Here is an 18,532-nt window from a genome sequence, read left to right as displayed (position 1 = left end):
GAAAGAGAGAATGAAAGAGAGAACAAGAAAGAAAAAGAGAAAGAAACAGAAAGAGAGAAAGAAGTAAGAAAGAGAAAGAGAGAGAAAAAAACAGAAAGATAAAGAAATAGAGAAAAAGAAAGAAAGAGAGAAAAAGAAAGAGAGAGAAAGAAGGAAAAAGAAAAAGAGAATGTCTTTTATAATAATGTTAAAAATTTCAAAGTTAAATTTGAAATCTTACTTTCAAAATTTATTACTCCACACTTTCTACTTAAACCTCTATATTAACCTGTATCTCAGCATAGATCATAACTTTTCATGATACACCTCATGTTCTCATTGACCTATATTGGTTCCCAGTTAAACAAGGCCTCAAATTTTACAATTATATCTCTTTTCAAACCTCTCATGGCCTCACATTTTACTATTGCTGCAATCACCTACTGTCCTACAACTTTTAATCCTAAAGTTTGGCTTTCCATATAATTTTGTAAAATTATGTCAGATACTAATTTTTTCCTCCAATTTCCTAAGGAATTCTTGGTTGTAAACCAACTGAGACTAATTTAAATTTGAGTAAATGTTGTATTAGTTTTCTTGATTGTCAACCATATCAGGTGATTCCACAACCTCAAAACCATAGCCATATAGCACAGAAACAGACCCTTCAGTCCAACCAGTCCATGCTGACCATAATCCCAAACTAACCTAGTCCCACCTGCCTGCGCTTGGCCCATATCCCTCCCAACATTTCTTATTCATGTACTTATCCAAATGTCTTTAAAATGTTGTAACTGCACTCACACTCACCACTTCCTCTGAAAGTTCATTACACACATGAACCACTCACTCTGTAAAAATGTTGCCGCTCAAGTCTTTTTCAAATGTCTCTTCTCTTACCTAAAAAATATGCCCACTAGTCTTGAAAGCCCCCAACCAAGGGAAAAGACATCTGCCATTCACATCATCTACATCCATCGTGATTTTATAAATCTCTGTAAGGTCATCCCTAAGCTTCTTACATTACTCTTACCTATCCAGCATCTCCTTATAACTCAAACCCTCCATTCCCAGCAACATCCTGGTAAATCTTTTCTGTATCCTCTCCAGCTTAATACCCTTCCTATGACAGGGCAACCAGTACTGGGCACAGTACTTCAGAAGAGGCCTCACCAATGTCCTGTACAACCTCAATATGACATCCCAACTCCAACACTCAAATGTCTAAGCAATGAAGACAAAAGTGCTAAATACTTTGTTAACCATCATGTCTACGTGTGATGCAAATTTCAAAGAACTATGTACCTGAACCCGTAGGTCTCTCTATTCTACAACACTACTCAAGGACCTACCTTTAATTGTATAAACCCTGCTCTTGTTCATTTTAAATTTCTCCAAAATGAACTCCATCTGCCACTCCATTGACCCAATTGAGCAAGATCACTTTGTATTCTCAGATGACCATCTTCACTGTCCACTATAACACTGATTTTGATGTCATCCGTAAACCTACTAACCATGCCTTCTACATTTTCACCTAAATAATTTATATAAATGACAATCACTTGCATCTTAAAACTAAGGCAAAGTGCAATTTTGCAGTTCACAACAAAAATATGGGCTGTTGGTTAAGTATGATTTTAAAAAGTAATTAACTAACCCAGCATTATGGCTTGAACAGCCAGCACCCAAATTTCCATGCAGATCAGGCAAGAATAGGCAAGGAAGTGCTTCTTCAGTGAAATTGACAGGCGAGGAAACTTTCAATGAGACTCAAATTGCAGCCTGACTTTGTAATAAAATGCTGATGCTCACAGCACTTCCTCTGGTGTGTTCTTATTACTGAATTCACATTGCATTCCACCCAACTTTGCCTGTGCCCTTTCCTGCCATCGAGTCCAGTATGGCACAGGAGCAGCTTACATTTCCAATGAGGGACAAAAGCAGCAGCAACACCTATAATGGCACGAGCTGTCTTCACCTTCTCAACAAGCCATTCCATAGACAAGATAGATTGGACAGGGATTTGGCTCAGAGGACCCCTAGTACAGAATCCACAGACAGAGAATGAGCTCTCTCAACATCTGTAAGTAGCATTGCCCTAGGAAGCTTAAGTAAGCATACCACAACATTGTTAACATCTGCATCTTTTAGAACAAGATCTCCTATCCAATTAACCAGATGAACAAGTATTGCCATTGTGTGTCAAGGAGGCCATTATTGAAGGGCAATCTATCCCTGCTTCCTCAAAGTGCTGTTCAATATGCAGGAATATTGATTGATCAGTCAAGGGTGGACTGTACATGGTAAACAGAAGGAGGTTTCCTTGCCCACTTTTGATCTGATGTCATGAGGCTCATGAGCTCAAGTCTTTTACCCATATTACCACATGTACAATTTATTTCTAACACCCAGAATTAACATGTAATATAGATTATATTACTGTTCTAGTGTTGTATAGTAAAGTTTATTGTTCTTTGTTTAAAACTATGGAATCATGTGATTTTGTTCTTTTAGTAAGTCCATGGGATCTCTCACTTTGTCCACTTTAATAATAAAAGTCACTGGTCGCTAGCCAAACCATAGCATAAACTCAGCAGTGTGGTCCAGGAGTTCTTAGTTAAGTTGAATTTAAATGCTTATTGCTTGTGGCACAGAAATCTGATCTGCCAGTACATGAAACTGAAACACGATTAAACAATTTAATAAAAGTAGGTCTTTTGATTTAGAAGTGAACTTTCAGGATCTTGTCAAATGGTTATGTAAGAGTCTCTCCAACACAAGTTTATTAGAGATTAAAGACTAAAGAATTATTTATCAGTATTGACTGTGTACCAACTTGTGGTCAAGCATAAAAATTTAAGATATATAAAGTATGCCAAGTTTGCAACACTTTTTAATAAGACATATTTACCATGGGCAGGTGACCCAGTATAATTAAATTTGAAGAAAAAAAAGATAAATCTTGTTTTCAAGAAAATATTTATAGACAACAATGTAATTATATATTTACTGACTATTAGCTTTAACAAATGCACTGTCATTTCACCTGCTCCACAAATGCAATCTACATCCAGTTTTCTGAATGCAGCAGTATCATAAAATGTAGCCATTTTTCCTTCAAAGGTGCGGCTGCTCACTTAAAGCATTAATTCAGAGAAGAGAAAGACCCATGTTCCAACTTTTTAAAATATTTTTAGTATTAGCACATAAGAGAGTCAATTTGACAGATCAAATCATTCTTTCCTATGACCTAGAAATGCTCCACTAACACAAGCTAGGTTATTTCATCAATTATCTGATATTCATATTTAAGAGATATATTACAGAGATAAAATGCAACTTCTAAGTAATGTAATGAATCCTAGTTACAATAGTTAGCAAGTGAAGGGGATGCATAGTGCAATGCATACCTCCACAGAGCTCTAACTTAATGTGATTACAGCTGCACGGTTCTTCTTGAAGCTTTTCCCTATCTGGTTGATGCTCTGTAACTACAATATGGAAAAAGTAATAATGTTTATGAAGCTTCTATCTCACTGAGGTAGTGTCAAGTCAATTTGTATGCAACAACCTGTGCTGCAAACTCTACTCACATTTTGACAGCAATGACAAATCATGCAACAGGAGTTAGGTCAATCACAAAATGCTAAAACAATTCTCAACTTTCTTTTAAAAAAAAGCTACTTCATCCTATTAATTAATGTTAATTAGTGCTTTAAAAGGTTTCCCCCAAAACTAATCAGTTCTTCCCTGATCAAAACCCTATCATATATGATCCATGTTCAAATTTTGTTGAAATGCTTCCTCTAGTTTTGAGATACATTGTTTACAGAGGTGAAAACATTGCAGTCCCACCTTCAGTGACAAAGATAATTATTCTTCAGTTAATTCACTGGAAAAAAAAGGTCAGTTTAAAGTCAATTCCTAAGATATCCAAAATGTTTATTTTTGGACTAAAAATAATTCTGAAGCAAAAATACTGCAGATGCTGGAAATCTGAGCAAAAAATAGAAAGTGCTAGAGAAATGCAGCTGGTCTGGCAGCATCTTTGGATTAAGAAAAACAGAGTTAATGCTAAGTCCAAGGATTCAATTCCAAAGTAGAGTATTTGGACTCGAAATGTTAACTCTGGCTCTCTCCCCACAACTGTTGCCAGACCAGCTGAGTTTCTCCAGTACCTTTGTTTTTATTTCTGGTTTTATTGAACAACATACGACAGGACTTTTTGTATGATGGGGTTTTTTTGCCTCACTACCCAAAAAGGTGCAGAACACATAGCCAATCATAGCAGCCTTGCGGCCATTTCAAGCGTGTTTCTGGGGATCCTGAGAATCTCACCCAGTTGCAGGGTCCTGGAACAAGCCCCCAAGTTTACTGTCGTGGAAATTAAATGGACTTGACTCAACTATTAGCAAGAGCGAAGAAAAAGAGTTTTACTATATTAGTCTAACCTCTGCAAAATGCAGCTAGCAAACGCCCGGAACATAATTCAAATGCTTGACTTATAGTGTTTCTTATCACATTATCAAGGACAAAGACTATGCACATTTGAGCTGTTATTTATTTTCATTCCTTTTGTTACTTGGACACACTGTACTTCGTACCCCATAGCCTTCGCTGAATTTTGACTGCTCACAAGGCTAGGTTGAATGTTTACTGAATTCCGCAGAAACAGAAACAAGCTGTCTCCTTAACTGCAGAACTCAGCAAAAGAACTCTGTGAACTTGAACACAGTATCAAATTTAGAAAGCATTTCTCTTTTTACAAATTTCACAGTAAATGGATTTTAGATTTCACAGTAAATGTTAAATTTCCATTTAGAGTGTTAATTGACTGAGGACAAAACTTTGCCACGTTCAGGCAAAGGTCCCACCGCAAAAGTGCTGCTAGCCAGATATGCTGCTTCATTTAGTGATTTATAAATTTTAAATCATGAGTAGTCTAATGCCTCACATTTCAATCACCCTGACTAGTGATATTATTACATGTTAATGATCTTGTGCATTGATCAGTGGACAATAGCTATATTATTTGTGCTGCAGAGTGTTTCCTTTCTGATGTATTAATGTGAGAGACAATGCTGGAAATCTGAAACAAAAATAGAGTGTTGGAGAAACAGAAGAGGTCAGGCAGCATCTGCAGAGACAAAATCAGATAATGTATTGAGTCCCAGGACTCATTGTCAGAACTACACTAAGAGTAAAAGTAGCAGAGTTTTGTGAAATTTGAACTCCTTTGCGATTTCAAATTACTTCAGTATCATTTCATTTTACTTTGTTCTAAGAATAAGTAATATAAAGGGTTTATGCGACCTACAATAATGAAATCAAGTAGTCTGTTTATGCCTTCTCTGTCTCAATCCTTTGCAATTGGTTATTTTTTTAGAATCAATTTTTAAGGAACTGCATACCTAACAAAGAATTCCTGTACTTGAAGGGTAATTCAGACAGAGGAACATAGACAAATAAAATCACCAAAACTAACAATTTAAACCAATAAATTTCATAGGTGCTCAGATGGATTTGCATCCCCACAATATCGTGGGACAGACAAAAGAAAGTACTCTTAAACTATGCAAAATAACCTGTTCTCCAACCTGGCCCGTCCCCACCCCCATCAAAAAGTATCAAACAAGTACCAGAACACTGCTGTAAAAGTTGCTGATTTCAGTGACCAGACATACTCAAAACTTAAAAGTGTTAGAAGTAAATGACAAAACACTATGCCACATTCTTATTGAAGTAAGGTTACAATTTGTAGTATGATTAGATTGGTTAATATGAAAATCTAAAGAATAAGAAACTGAATATATTTGAGTAAACTTACATTCTTAAGAACACTTGTATTTTGATCAACCTATCCTGACAAATATTCTTTATTTCATCTTTTGAAAATATTTCATTGAAGCTATTATAAGTCAACAAATACAGAAGAAACATTTAAGCAAGCATGCACACAACTACTGGACAAGAAGCCACAGCACATTATAGACCACAAATGTCTAGTATACGAACAATGCAATAGATGCAGTTCAAACCCACCTATCCGACAGATCTAGGGACTGCCTACTTTCAAGGGAATACTGACGACTGGTTAGCCTGCTAGAGTCTGACGCAGTCTCTAGATCACTGCGTCCATTTGTGGCAGAATCTATGCTATCATAGCGTCTACCAGAGAAAGTGGAAAGCACAAAGAGGAAGATCGTGAGGGAAAATTAAAAATACCAAAAAATACTTTAAACATTTTTATTGCATACCCTACTGAGACAACTGTGATTTATGGATCAAGATATAAAATTGAAATTACTTAATATCTAGAGTGAAGCCAATAGGTTGGACAAAAAAAGTGGAAGTAGGGATGTTGAATCAAAGAATTAGTTATTCAAATACCACAGCATTCTGCAGCAAAAATACCTAAAGGAGGGCTTTCAGCACCCACACATGTAGATTAGACTTCTCAACCTTCATGTTAGAGATGCTTAGTCAAGTTTATTATACAAAATGGATGATTTTGCTTATAAAGTGTAAATGCCAAAACAATTTTAATGGTCTACCACCAAGTTTCATACTTTATTTAAACATCAAAATTTATCTCTTCTCACTCTCTATTTAGAATACAGTAGTCTCAGAACATAGTATGCAATAGTTCTTTCAATTTCTAAAATACAATCACAGTCTGTAAAAACTTTTGATAGACTATTAAATAGAGTTTAAAATTATAACAACCTGCTAAAAAAGATTGGTTCTGATATTTCAAATGTGAAAAATGCAAAGTCTTACTACAGCATATTCCAGTTAATGGGAACAGTTTTTTAAAAGAATAAAATCAGAGATGCACAATTTCACACCTATACAATGTTTGCTGATAGGGAATGATCAACATAAGAGAATTAAGATTGTTCCCATTAAGAGATTTGTTTTTATATAACAATTATTACTGCAGAACAATATATAAATAGTTACTATTTTCCTGTACAGTATATATATATATGTGTCATCTTGTATAATTCATTTTATAAATCTTCCCAGTGTCTTATGTACTTATACATATTCTCTAGAACAAACTCTATGATTATTCATCTATATTGTTATTCTATGGTTCAAAATTGTCCAAATGTTGTCCTCTTAAATACTTCTATCCAGGTAGCTTTCTGACATTAGCAGAAAATGTACTACATACTAATATCCACTGGGGAAATTCTCCAATGCAAAAACAACCATGAAATCTATTAAATTACTGAATAACACATACATTATATATTATGCATAACATCAGACAGCAGGGAGCCACCTAAAAAACAAAACTCCATTTTGGAATTTAAAATTAATTTTAAACCTAGTGTGCAATATAAAAATAATTATTTGCACTATATTAGACAAAATCTCTCATGTGTATGCATTTAAACTGAGTTATATCATTCCCAAGACCAAAATAATTAAAACTGTAAGTTTATAACCCTTGCAAACATTAGAGTACAGTATCAAAACCAAGAAGATATAGCATAAACATATATGGAACAGGTGAAATGCTGCATTATTTTATGCGGGCAGGAGGCTGGAAGAACACAGCAAGCCAGGCAGCATCAGGAGGTGGAGAAATTGACGTTTCAGGTGTAACCCTTCTTCAGGACCCTGGTTACACCTGAAACGTTGATTTCTCCACCTCCTGTTGCTGCCTGGCTTGATGTGTTCTTCCAGCCTCTGCCTGTCTACTTTGGATTCCAGCATCTGCACTTTTGTCTCTAACCAAATTATTTTATGCCGCAAGGACAATATTATTAAAAATATTTTTGAAATCTTTTAAGTTTACAACAGCCATTTAATACACTGTAAAAACTGACACAAAATATGAATTTAATATCTCTGAGGTTCAATACAAAGTTGACCTTGTTGATCTTTATGGGGTCCTGTTCTCCCTTCAATTGCTCTTTTGTTCTTCATGTACTTATACAATTGCTTTTAATTATCCTTAACATTATCTGTCAAGGTTATCTCATATTGTCTCTTTGCCCTCCTGATTTTCCTCTTAAGAATGGCCCTAAACACTTTATATTCTTCAAGAGATTCAATTGATCCCAGTTGTCTAATGTGATTTTTTTGTTTTCTTGAATAGTACCTCAATATTTTTATTTATCCATTGTTCCCTACTCTTACCATCCTTACCCTTCACTCTAACTGGAACATAATGCCTCTGAACTCATGTTATCTCAATTTTGACAGCCTCCCAATTATCAATTGTTCCTTTATCTGCAAACAGGCCTACTCCTATTGAATTTTGAAAGTTCTTGTCTCATACCATTAAAATTTGCCTTAGTCCAACAAACAACTTTAACTGTTATTGAAGGCCTATCCTCTTCCATCACTGTTTTAAAACTAATAGAATTATGATGACTAGTCCCCAAGTATTTCACTGTTAACACTTCAGTCACCTCTCCTGCCTTATTTCCTAAGGGAAGGTCAATTTTTGCTCCATTTTTAGTCAGTACATTTACTTATTGATCAAGAATATTTTCTTGAACACATTTTAAAAATTCCTCACCACGCAAGCATTTAATAGTATGGCAATCCCAGTCAATGTTTGGAAAATTAAAATCCCCTACTATTTCAACCCTATTATTCCTACATATATTTGAGATCTCTTCGATTTCCCTCTGACTATTGGGTGGGCCTTTAGAACAATCTCATCAAGGTGACCATTTCTTTCTTATTTCTAACATCTACCCATATAATTTCACTGGATGATCCCGCAAAATATCCTCTAATTACAATAGCAATGTTTTCCTTAATCAAAAATGCCACTCCCCCTGTTCTCTTGCCTCCTTCTCTATCTTTCCCATACCATCTAAAATCCGGAACAATAAGCTGCCAGTCCTATCCTTCCCTCAGCCAAGTTTTAGCAAGAGCTATGATGTCCCAGCCCTATGTTCCCATATGTGGCCTGAGTTCATCAGATTCACCTGTCAGACCCTTTGCATTGAAATAAATGCAGTTTAATTCTTCAAAGTTACCTTGTTCTGACTTGTTTTTGTCTGCCTCATCATAGAACAATCCTCTGTATAGATTCCCAGAAGAAACTTCCCTGTTCTGCCTTCAAGGAATGTATATAATTTCTTAGATTGAATCATCAAAATTGCGCACACTATTCCAGCATGTAATTACCTAAACCCAGTTAATTGCCGCAGGACAGCCTTAACCTTATTCTTCCAATTTCTTTGCAACAAGTGCCAACCTGCCATTTTCCTTCTAAATTACAAGATGTACCACATGCCAACTTTGTGCAGGTAAGCAAGTATCTTTGAATTTTAAAATGTCATGATTTTCTTAAAAATTTTCTTTTCCATACTTACCAAAGAGTGAATATTTTCTGAAATTAAACTGTTATTTTGTTGCCCATATATCAAGGTAGCCTTCATGTTTTCCTCACAGGTTCACATTAACTGTGTATCATCAATTTTAATATATCATTTGGCCCTTTTGTCCCTTTAATTAACAGTTTGTGAATAACTGATGCCCCAGTACTGATCCTTGTGGCGCTCCACCGCATTACATTAAAAGTACCCTTGCCATTGACAAAACCTCTTACCAGACCATTTCATTATCCCCAACTCTTGAAGCTCTTATCTTGCACATTGACCTTTTGTGTGGCACCTCATCTAATGCCTTCTTAAAATCTAAGAATACTTCTTTGACCAGCTCTGCTCTATTTACCCTCGAGCGTAGAATAGTAACTAAGCAGATCTTCTTAGTGTCTGAAAGTGTCCAACAGAGCTCTGTTCTGGCATTATTTCTGTCCACTCCCTCTAGATGAATGTGCACAGTGATGCTTAGATTTGCACAAAATACAATGAATAAAACTGAATTGAAACTAAAATGCATATTAGTGGGAAACATTGCTCATCCACAATGTTCTTCATCCAACAATGAAAAACAGACACTAAAAACTATTAGTCTAACATTTTGAAATTTTATACAGTTCTACAAAATTAATTGAATTACAAAGCATATATTTAATAATATTGTCCTGATTATGGGCATATGTTGAAACCATAAAAATTACACTAGCAGAATGATCAAGAATGAGAGAATACTTCCATGAGAAAACCCCATTGAGATGCCGTAGCATTACATTTCCATCACAAGCTCCAAATTAATTTACCATTGTGATTGTAATGCACATTAATTTTAGCCAGTAATTTTCACATAACCCTACTCCGTTTTCGCTGAAAACAAGATCTCCAGAAAATGAGAAATCAGTTATGTGAACTGTTTCACAAATCCATTCTCAGTGTTATTTAGTCTACTTGCTATTGTGAAGAGTAAAGCTGCCTAAAGATGAATAAAACTGAGCCAGGTAGTTCTCTTTTAAATCCTCAGGTTGTTGCTAGCCAATGAAGCTCATCAATATAATTATGACTTGCAGTCTGGATTGCTGGTTTACACCAGGACGGACAGTAAATAAGGCATCTAAAGTAATGTGTCAGCCTGCACTTTTGTTGAGCTGTTCACCAGGACAGGAAAGAGAATCACTCAAGTTAGTGAAAATATTTGTTCAAGTACTGAAAAGATTTTGTTACCAGCTGGCAAGAAACAGGGCATTAGCAAACTTTTGATATGTCATATCCAGTTACAACAGAAAAACAACACAAATCACAGAAAAAAGTGGTTTTATTAAGGAAGCCCATGTAGCAGAAAAAAGCGGCTAATTACAAAGATTGTTCATCACCAATTATATGTTGTTATCTGGGTTCCTTTAATCTTTCCACTAGGTCTGGACAAAGTTTAATTCTCTGGTCATGTTGTGACAAATCGAGCAAGCTATATAAGTGATGCAGGTTAAGTCATTAATTGCCTCTTTCTCAGAAATGTTTTGTTCCTTTATCAAACATTCCACACAGAGACCACCAAGATCAAAAATTAGGCACTATCTCCTGCCACGATGGGATATAGCATGCAGCTGTGCATTGATACTGTTCCACCAGGCTATCTTATGTGTTACTGTTAACAGTGGCCATACTGAACAATTACTTGCTTTAAAAAAAAATCAAAAGAGCATTCAATTTAATAAAATGTACCTTATTGGCCTCTGAAGATCTGAATAATCTAGCTCGTAACTATGAATAGAATCAGTGCAAGAATCCCGTGATCCACTTTGTTGATGCCGTGAAGAAATAGAGTATTGATGAACTGATGCGTTTGGCTGAGAAGTTGTATAATATGGAGGTGGCATGCTGTTGCTAGTCTCACTTCGATAATCACTGTCTCTGTCATCTACTGCACTGTCAGGATCTTCATTGTCTGTAAACAATGAAGAGCACATTTTCAAAGGTTAAAAGTACAGAATTACAAAATAAATACTAATTTGAAATAATGTTGCTTTCAAGAAATTTACCGATCATGTATAATTTTACATTTTTTGTAACTTTGCACCCTTACTTTGCAGTCCATGTGCATTTACAGAAAGTTAAGGAGAATGCCTGGTTATAATAACATGGATTAACAGCAAAAATCAAATTTTACAAGACATTAGTTGATCTTAGGTTAAAGGATCTTGCCTGCATACATCTGTAAATTATAAGTTATATATTCTGTTGCTCTTAGGAAAATTCTTTTACACTCTCCCTCAGTGCCTCATTAGGTTTTGGCATTAATAGCTAGGGAAAGTGTGGGTAAGGCCAGGTTCAATTTCTGGTTGGTGCTGAGTAGCGAACACGTAATACAATATAATGCTATTTTTCTTTTTAAAGTCAAGTCTTTTTCTGTCAGTTTTTCTCTTCCCTTCATCCTCATGAAGATTTGTTTCTTGTGATGTAGCATTGTGGAACTGATCATCCACTACTACCGAAATGATTTTTCTCCACCTCACCCATAAGTGGCACAGAACAAAAATTAGCTCCGCATTACTGCCTCAACTGTGAATAGCTAGTTGAGAAAATATGGTAGCTGGGATTCAGATTTTGTTTGTATTCCTCTATCAAGTAAAGCTCTCACCTGAAATGACTGAATTTCTGATTGGACACTAAAACAAAATAGGATTTAGTGTATCCAAACTGAACAAAGTGTAACAAAAAGTAAAATAATTGAAAATTGATGCAGAGCCACTAGATGCCATTGTAGGGAAAACCAGAAACATTATGGGTGACAGACCACAGAGGTTGCTGGATCAGAGAATGCCGGATTTGACGAGGCGAGATGGTAGACTGATGACCTGTCACTAACATAATGTGATACTTATGTTAGCTCCTACAAACAAAGGACAAGTTGTGGGTCACATAATGTTGAAGAATTCAACTAACCTTTAGTACAGTACAGCTGATATACATCACAGGCACTTGCATGTCTGAGTTCAAGCTAATCAATTCAGGTAAACTGAACTCCCTCAGTATATCATGCTGTAAGAAATTAGTGCTCAGTCTTATGGGTTAGGTGGAGTAAAATCATTTGGGTGGTAGTGGACAATCAGTTCCACAATGCTATATCACCAGAAATCTTCAGGAGGATGAAGAGAGGAGAAAAACTGACAGAAAATAATAGGATTTGGAAAAGAAAAATGGCATTATATTATATTATGGTAGGCATGTCTTTACAAGGTATATTGCATATCTGTTGCAAGACAACAGGATTTTTGGGGGGTGGCGGGAGGGTGGTGAGTGTACAGCCTGTACAGTTAGAGGCAGAGTTTAGATTATAGTACACAATAGACTAAAATAAGAAGAAAAACATTTGAATAATTAGAAATAATGGATCATCCTTTAGTTATCAATCTAAAATTTACTGAAGTTTTCAAATGCATAATCCTGGTCCGGATTATGAGAACTCAGTTTGTCAAGCCTGAAATGTCATTCACTGAGACCATGGGTAATCTGTATTGTATCTTCATTCACCAAATTTGGCTTGGTATCTTTTTGTACCCTTAGCAAACAAAAGTTATATTTATCTCAGATGTAAAGTTAAATGAGTTAGCATCTGTAGTATTTTGTCGGAAAGACTTCAAAATCTCTGGTAGACTATACATGAAAAGGTGCTTCTGAACTTTTCTCCCCAAGGACTGATTCTGACTTTACAGTTCTGTTCACCTGTCTTAACCACCTCAGCTGGGGCAAAAAGCTTTTCCCAATCTGGTTCCACCCATTGTAAAGGCAAATTCGTCCATATAGCTGCTACCTGTATCTCACAACAAGTCATGTTTGCCAGTCATATCAACAATTCATCAATTTAAAAAATTTCAACCTCATTTTCAAATATCTCAATAAGACTACACCTCCCATTAACCCAACAATCCACCAAATATCTGACCTTTCGCATGAACTCCAATATTAAATTACTCCACATTTGCTGAGTATGACTTCAGATCCTCAGTCTGAAGTTCTGCAATTCCTTCTTTAAATATTACTGCCACTTCCTGTTCTTTTAAGGTACTCCATAACTCTTTCCATGGCTACCTGTCATAATGTTGCCTTGGATTGGTGTTAACATTGTTATAACATGACTGAGAAGCATTATTATAGGTATAGCAGGAATAAAAGAATGACTAGAGAAAGATTAGTCCAATCAAGGACAGTAGAGGGAAGTTGTGCATGGAGTCCGAGGAGACAGGGGAAGCGCTAAATGAATATTTTTCGTCAGTATTCACACTGGAAAAAGACAATGTTGTCGAGGAGAATACTGAGATACAGGCTAGAGGGGATTGAGGTTCACAAGGAGGTGGCATTAGCAATTATGGAAAGTGTGAAAATAGATAAGTCCCTTGGGCTTTATGGGATTTATCCTAGGATTCTCTGGGAAGTCAGGAGGAAATTGCAGAGCCTTTAGCTTTGATCTTTATGTTGTCATTGTCTAAAGGAATTGTGCCAGAAAACTGGAGGATAGCAAATGTCGCCTTGTTCAAGAAGGGGAGTAGAGACAACGCTGGTAATTATAGACCAGTGAGCCTTACTTGTGGATAAAGTTTTGGAAAAGTTTATAAGAGATAGGATTTGTAATCATCTGGTGAGGAATAAGTTGATTAGGGATAGTCAATACAGTTTTGTGAAGGGTAGGTCATGCCTCACAAACCTTACTGAGTTCTTTGAGAAGGTGACCAAACAGGTGATGAGGGTAAAGCAGTTGATGTGGTGTATATGGATTTCAGTAAGGCATCTGATAAGGATCCCCATGGTAGGCTATTGCACAAAATACGGAGGCATGGAATTGAGGGTGATTTAGCAGTTTGGATCAAACATTGGCCAGCTGAAAGAAGACAGAGGGTGGTGGGTGATGGGAAATGTTCATCCTGGGGTTCAGTTACTAGTGGGGTACCACAAGGAACTGTTTTGGGGCACTGCTGTTTATCATTTTTATAAGTGACCTGAATGAGGGCATAGAAGGATGGGTAGCAAATTTGTAGACGACACTAAGGTCGGTAGAGTTGTGGATAGTGCTGAAGGATGTTGTAGGTTACAGAGAGACATAGATAAGCTGCAGAGCTGGGCTGAGAGGTGGCAAATGGAGTTTAATGCTGAAAATCATGAGGTGATTCACTTTGGAATGTGTAACAGTAATAAAGAGTACTGGGCTAATGGTAAGATTCTTGATAGTGTAGGTGAGCAGAGAGATCTCGATGTCCATGTACATAGATCCCTGAAAGTTGCTATCCAGTTTGAAAGAGTTGTTAAGATGACATACGGTGTATTCGCTTTTATTGGTAGAGGAATTGAGTTTCAGAGCCACGAGGTTGTGCTGCAGCTGTACAAAACTCTGCTGCGGCCACACTTGGGAGTATTGTGTGCAGTTCTGGTCACCGCATTACAGGAAGGATGTGGAAGGTTTGGAAAAAGTTCAGAGGAGATTTGCTAGGATATTACTTGGCATAGAGGGAAAGTCTTATGATGAAAGGCTGTGGGACTTGAGGCTGTTTTTCTTAGAGAGAAGAAGGTTGATGGGTACTTAATTGAGACATACAATAATCAGAGGGTTAGATGAGGTGGACAGTGAGAGCCTTTTTCCTTGGATGGTGATGACTAGCACAAGGGGACATAGCTTTAAATTGAGGGATGATAGATATAGGACAGATGTCAGAGGTAGTTTCTTTATTCAGGGAGTAGTATGGGCATGGAACACACTGCCTGCAACAGTAGTAGACTTGCCAACTTTAAGGGTATTTAAATGGTTATTGGATAAACATATGGATGAAAATGGAATAGTGTAGGATAGATGGGCTTCAGATTGGTACCACAGGTCAGTGCAACATCGAGGGCCAAAGGGCCTGTACTGCGCTGAAATATTCTATGTTCTATTTGGGAGGAGGATGGGGGTGGATTTTTTTTACTATGACAAAGATGTAATTAAAAATGTACACCAGTGGCTATCAATTCCTGCCAAAATTCCAAATCCCTCAGTTAAAATCACCCTTCAACTTTTTAAAAGGCTGATGGATTAATCTTGCTTGAGTCTTTATGTTTCTACATTGAAAGCAGTTCAGACAAGGTTAACAAGGCTTATACGTGGGATGAATCTACTATCTCACAAGAATAGATTGAACAGGCTCAGCTTGTCACCCCTGGAGCTTAGAAGAGTGAGGGGTGACTAAATCTTGAATGGTCTCGACAAGATGGCCATGGAAAGGATGTGCTGAGTCCAGAGTTAGGGGGTCATTGTTTTGAAAATAGGAGTTGCCCTTTTAGGACAGAGATGAGGAGAGTTATTTTTCCCTCAGAGGGATGCATGGCTTCGGAATTCTCTGCCTCAGAAGCTGGTGGAGGCAGCACATTACCTTTTCTTTTTTAAACAAAGCCAGAGGTAGATAATTCTTGTTAAACAATGAAATCAAAATTTTATCAAGGATAGATGGAAAAACATAAATAGATCAGTCATGATCTTTTTGAATGGTGCAGCAGGCTTGAGGGGATTATTTCTGCCCCAATTCATTTGTTTGTAAGTTACTGGAACAGTAATATAAAGGCCTGAGCTAAGAGCTCGAATTTATCATGATTGCTAGGAAATTTAGATTCGATTAATTAAACACATTTGGAACAAAACACAAATATCTGTAATGGTGACCATGAAACTATTAGATTGTTGTTAAAACGCACTGGTTCACTAATGCTTCAGAGGGAAGGAAATCTGCTGTCACTATGCGGTCTAGCCTAAATCTTATTCCAGATCCACAACAATGTAGTTTACTTAACCCAACTTCTGAATGGCCTAGTGAGACACTCAAGTGTACAAAAAAAACCAACAAATCTATACCACAGATGGTCTGCAGTGTTCCAAGTCAGAAGTTCACAGTCAACAAAAGGGAAAGTAGGGATGAGCTAAGACATACTATGTATGAATAAACAAACTAATGAAATGACTTACACATAGCAGATGAAATGTAATAGAGAGAAGTGTAAAATGGTTCATTCTGAAAGGAGAAATGAGGAGAGGTAACAAACCAAGCGGTACAATCTTCAAGGATATTCACAGACTGGGTAACCTGGGGTGTACACACACACATCTTTCAAGGTGACAGGAATTAAAGGGGCTAAGACGGTATATAGGATCTTGGACCTCATACTAGAAACAGAACAAACAAAAAGTAAGTTACGCTAACCTCATTTAAGCCACAGGTGAAGAATTGTGGCTACTTCTGTGCACCACACTTTCAGAAAGCTGTCATGGTTTTAAAGAGTGCAGAGATTTACTAGAACTTACAAGATATCAAAAGACTTCAGTTGATTAGATTCCCTACAGTGTGGAAACAGGCACTTCAGCCCAACACGTCCACACCAACGCTCCAAACAGCAACCCACCCAGATCCATTCCCCTATATTTACCCCTGACTAATGCACCTAACACTACAGGCAATATAGCGTGGCCAATTCACGTAATCTGCAAATCTTTGGACGGTGGGAGGAAACAGGAGCACCCAGAGGAAACCCATACAGACACTGGGAGAATGTGCAAATGCCACATAGACAGTTGCCCGAGATGGGAATTGAACCCAGGTCCCTGGCACTATGAGGCAGCAGTGCTAACCACTGAGTCACCATGCCACCCCAATGGAGGAGCTAAGGAAACTGGGGCCATTCTCCTTTAAAGCAAATAAATTTAAGGAAACATATTCAGATGTTAGTATCATAAAGGGCTTTGATACAGAGAGTTGATGACCAAATGAGTCAAGAATTGCACAGCACGTTGTAAAGATTTATATTGCACTGCCAGAAAGGATGCTGGAAAAAGATTTCATAATAACTGTCAAAGAAAGAAATGTATAAATATATTTATAAATACAAAAGCCTGAAGGGGGAACAAAGTTGCAGCTTAATAAGAACAGAAAAGTGGGACTATTTGGATAACCAGTGTTGTCACAGTACAAAGAGCCAAAGGGCCTCCCCTCCTGTCCTGCATCATTCCCTGATTCAACATTCTAACTACACACAGCTGTATAAAGCAATTCTAGACAATATTATCTGGAGGTAAACATCTGTTTGCATTGAAATCAAGGTTCTATTGGTGATGGGTAAAATGGATTGGCAAAAGAATTCCTGGGCTTAAGTAAAACCAAAACAACCAAAAGGTGTTCTAACCAAATACAAAATCCCACAGAAATTTTATATGCAAGCAGCTTCTATATGTAAAAATTATTGTAACATTGGCATACTGTAAGATTTTTAAAAAATCAAACACTGCTGAGAAATTTTTTAAAACAGTGGCTGCTAACTAGGTCATCGGTTGGCAATGGAGTAGTAAGCCCTTGATAGGCATGATCAATTCCCCACATGGCAAGCTATAAACCATGGAAACAAGTATGGAGGAGCATGGAACAAGAACTCATACATGTTTCAAAAAAAGGAGGGGAAAGTAATTATTCAAGGTCATTCCTACACATTTTATAACAGTGACTCATTGAAAGGTAGACTTCTGCTAAAGTTAGCATGAACGCTGCCTAGAGGCAAATCAGTGAAGGATGTAAAATATTTTCCATATTTCATACCTAAATAATACAACCTACAAAGTATGCGGGGTTATCAAACCCACTTTCTTGTTTCCTTTTCAGGGATCTGGTGGTCAATTCAACCTCCTGCTAAATCAACATTGTTGTAAACCTGCATTGATTCAATTTGAGACTACATTGGCCACTTAGTTGCGCAGCACCACAGAAGACTAAACTAAGACTTCTACAAAACAATTACTCATAACAAGATTTAACAGTCAAAAATGACCTTCACAATTTTTAATCTAACTCTTGGAAAAAGGAAGTGCTTCGGAGGTAAAGTGCAATCAAGAGACCGTTTTATTATCTGTGTCCATTTACATTTTAAAAAGTACAAATTTGCTTATACGATGTCTGCAAAGCTTTCCATATTATCTGGGTAAAGTACTGTTTTTGCAATAAGAAACAAGTCTAACTCCTTACTGTTAATGATCAGTAAATACAAAAATAAAAAGTTAGCCACCAGACTACACACATCAAATTTAATTTGCTTTGAAAATGAAGGCACAATGAATTACCTGCTAAAGACCAGTTTGTGAACAGTGTTTTGTGTTTGCAGTGCCATTACCAAAAGACAATCAGGTAATGGATCTGATA

At 36.8% G+C, this 18,532-nt stretch overlaps 1 protein-coding gene across 18 annotated transcripts in view; it reads right to left on the bottom strand.

Annotated features, from left to right (window-relative positions):
* Nucleotides 1-18,532, bottom strand: part of LOC122565310 (protein unc-13 homolog A) — a 428,982-nt gene that overhangs the window by 234,796 nt on the left and 175,654 nt on the right. For 13 of the 18 annotated variants that reach the window (XM_043721144.1, XM_043721135.1, XM_043721136.1 and 10 more), the window contains 2 exons: nucleotides 11,055-11,277; nucleotides 6,025-6,150 (listed from right to left, as the gene is read on the bottom strand). In XM_043721144.1, coding sequence (XP_043577079.1) covers nucleotides 6,025-6,150; nucleotides 11,055-11,277 — 349 coding nt within the window. The remainder of the gene's footprint in view (nucleotides 1-6,024; nucleotides 6,151-11,054; nucleotides 11,278-18,532) is intronic. The other 5 variants (XM_043721145.1, XM_043721143.1, XM_043721147.1 and 2 more) reach the window with 1 other exon arrangement.

The sequence above is a fragment of the Chiloscyllium plagiosum genome, chromosome 31 (genome assembly GCF_004010195.1).
Source record: "Chiloscyllium plagiosum isolate BGI_BamShark_2017 chromosome 31, ASM401019v2, whole genome shotgun sequence".
Taxonomy (NCBI): Eukaryota; Metazoa; Chordata; class Chondrichthyes; order Orectolobiformes; family Hemiscylliidae; genus Chiloscyllium; species Chiloscyllium plagiosum.
The sequence above is the reverse complement of the archived record's forward strand: the minus strand, read 5'-3'. Positions and strand labels throughout refer to the sequence as shown.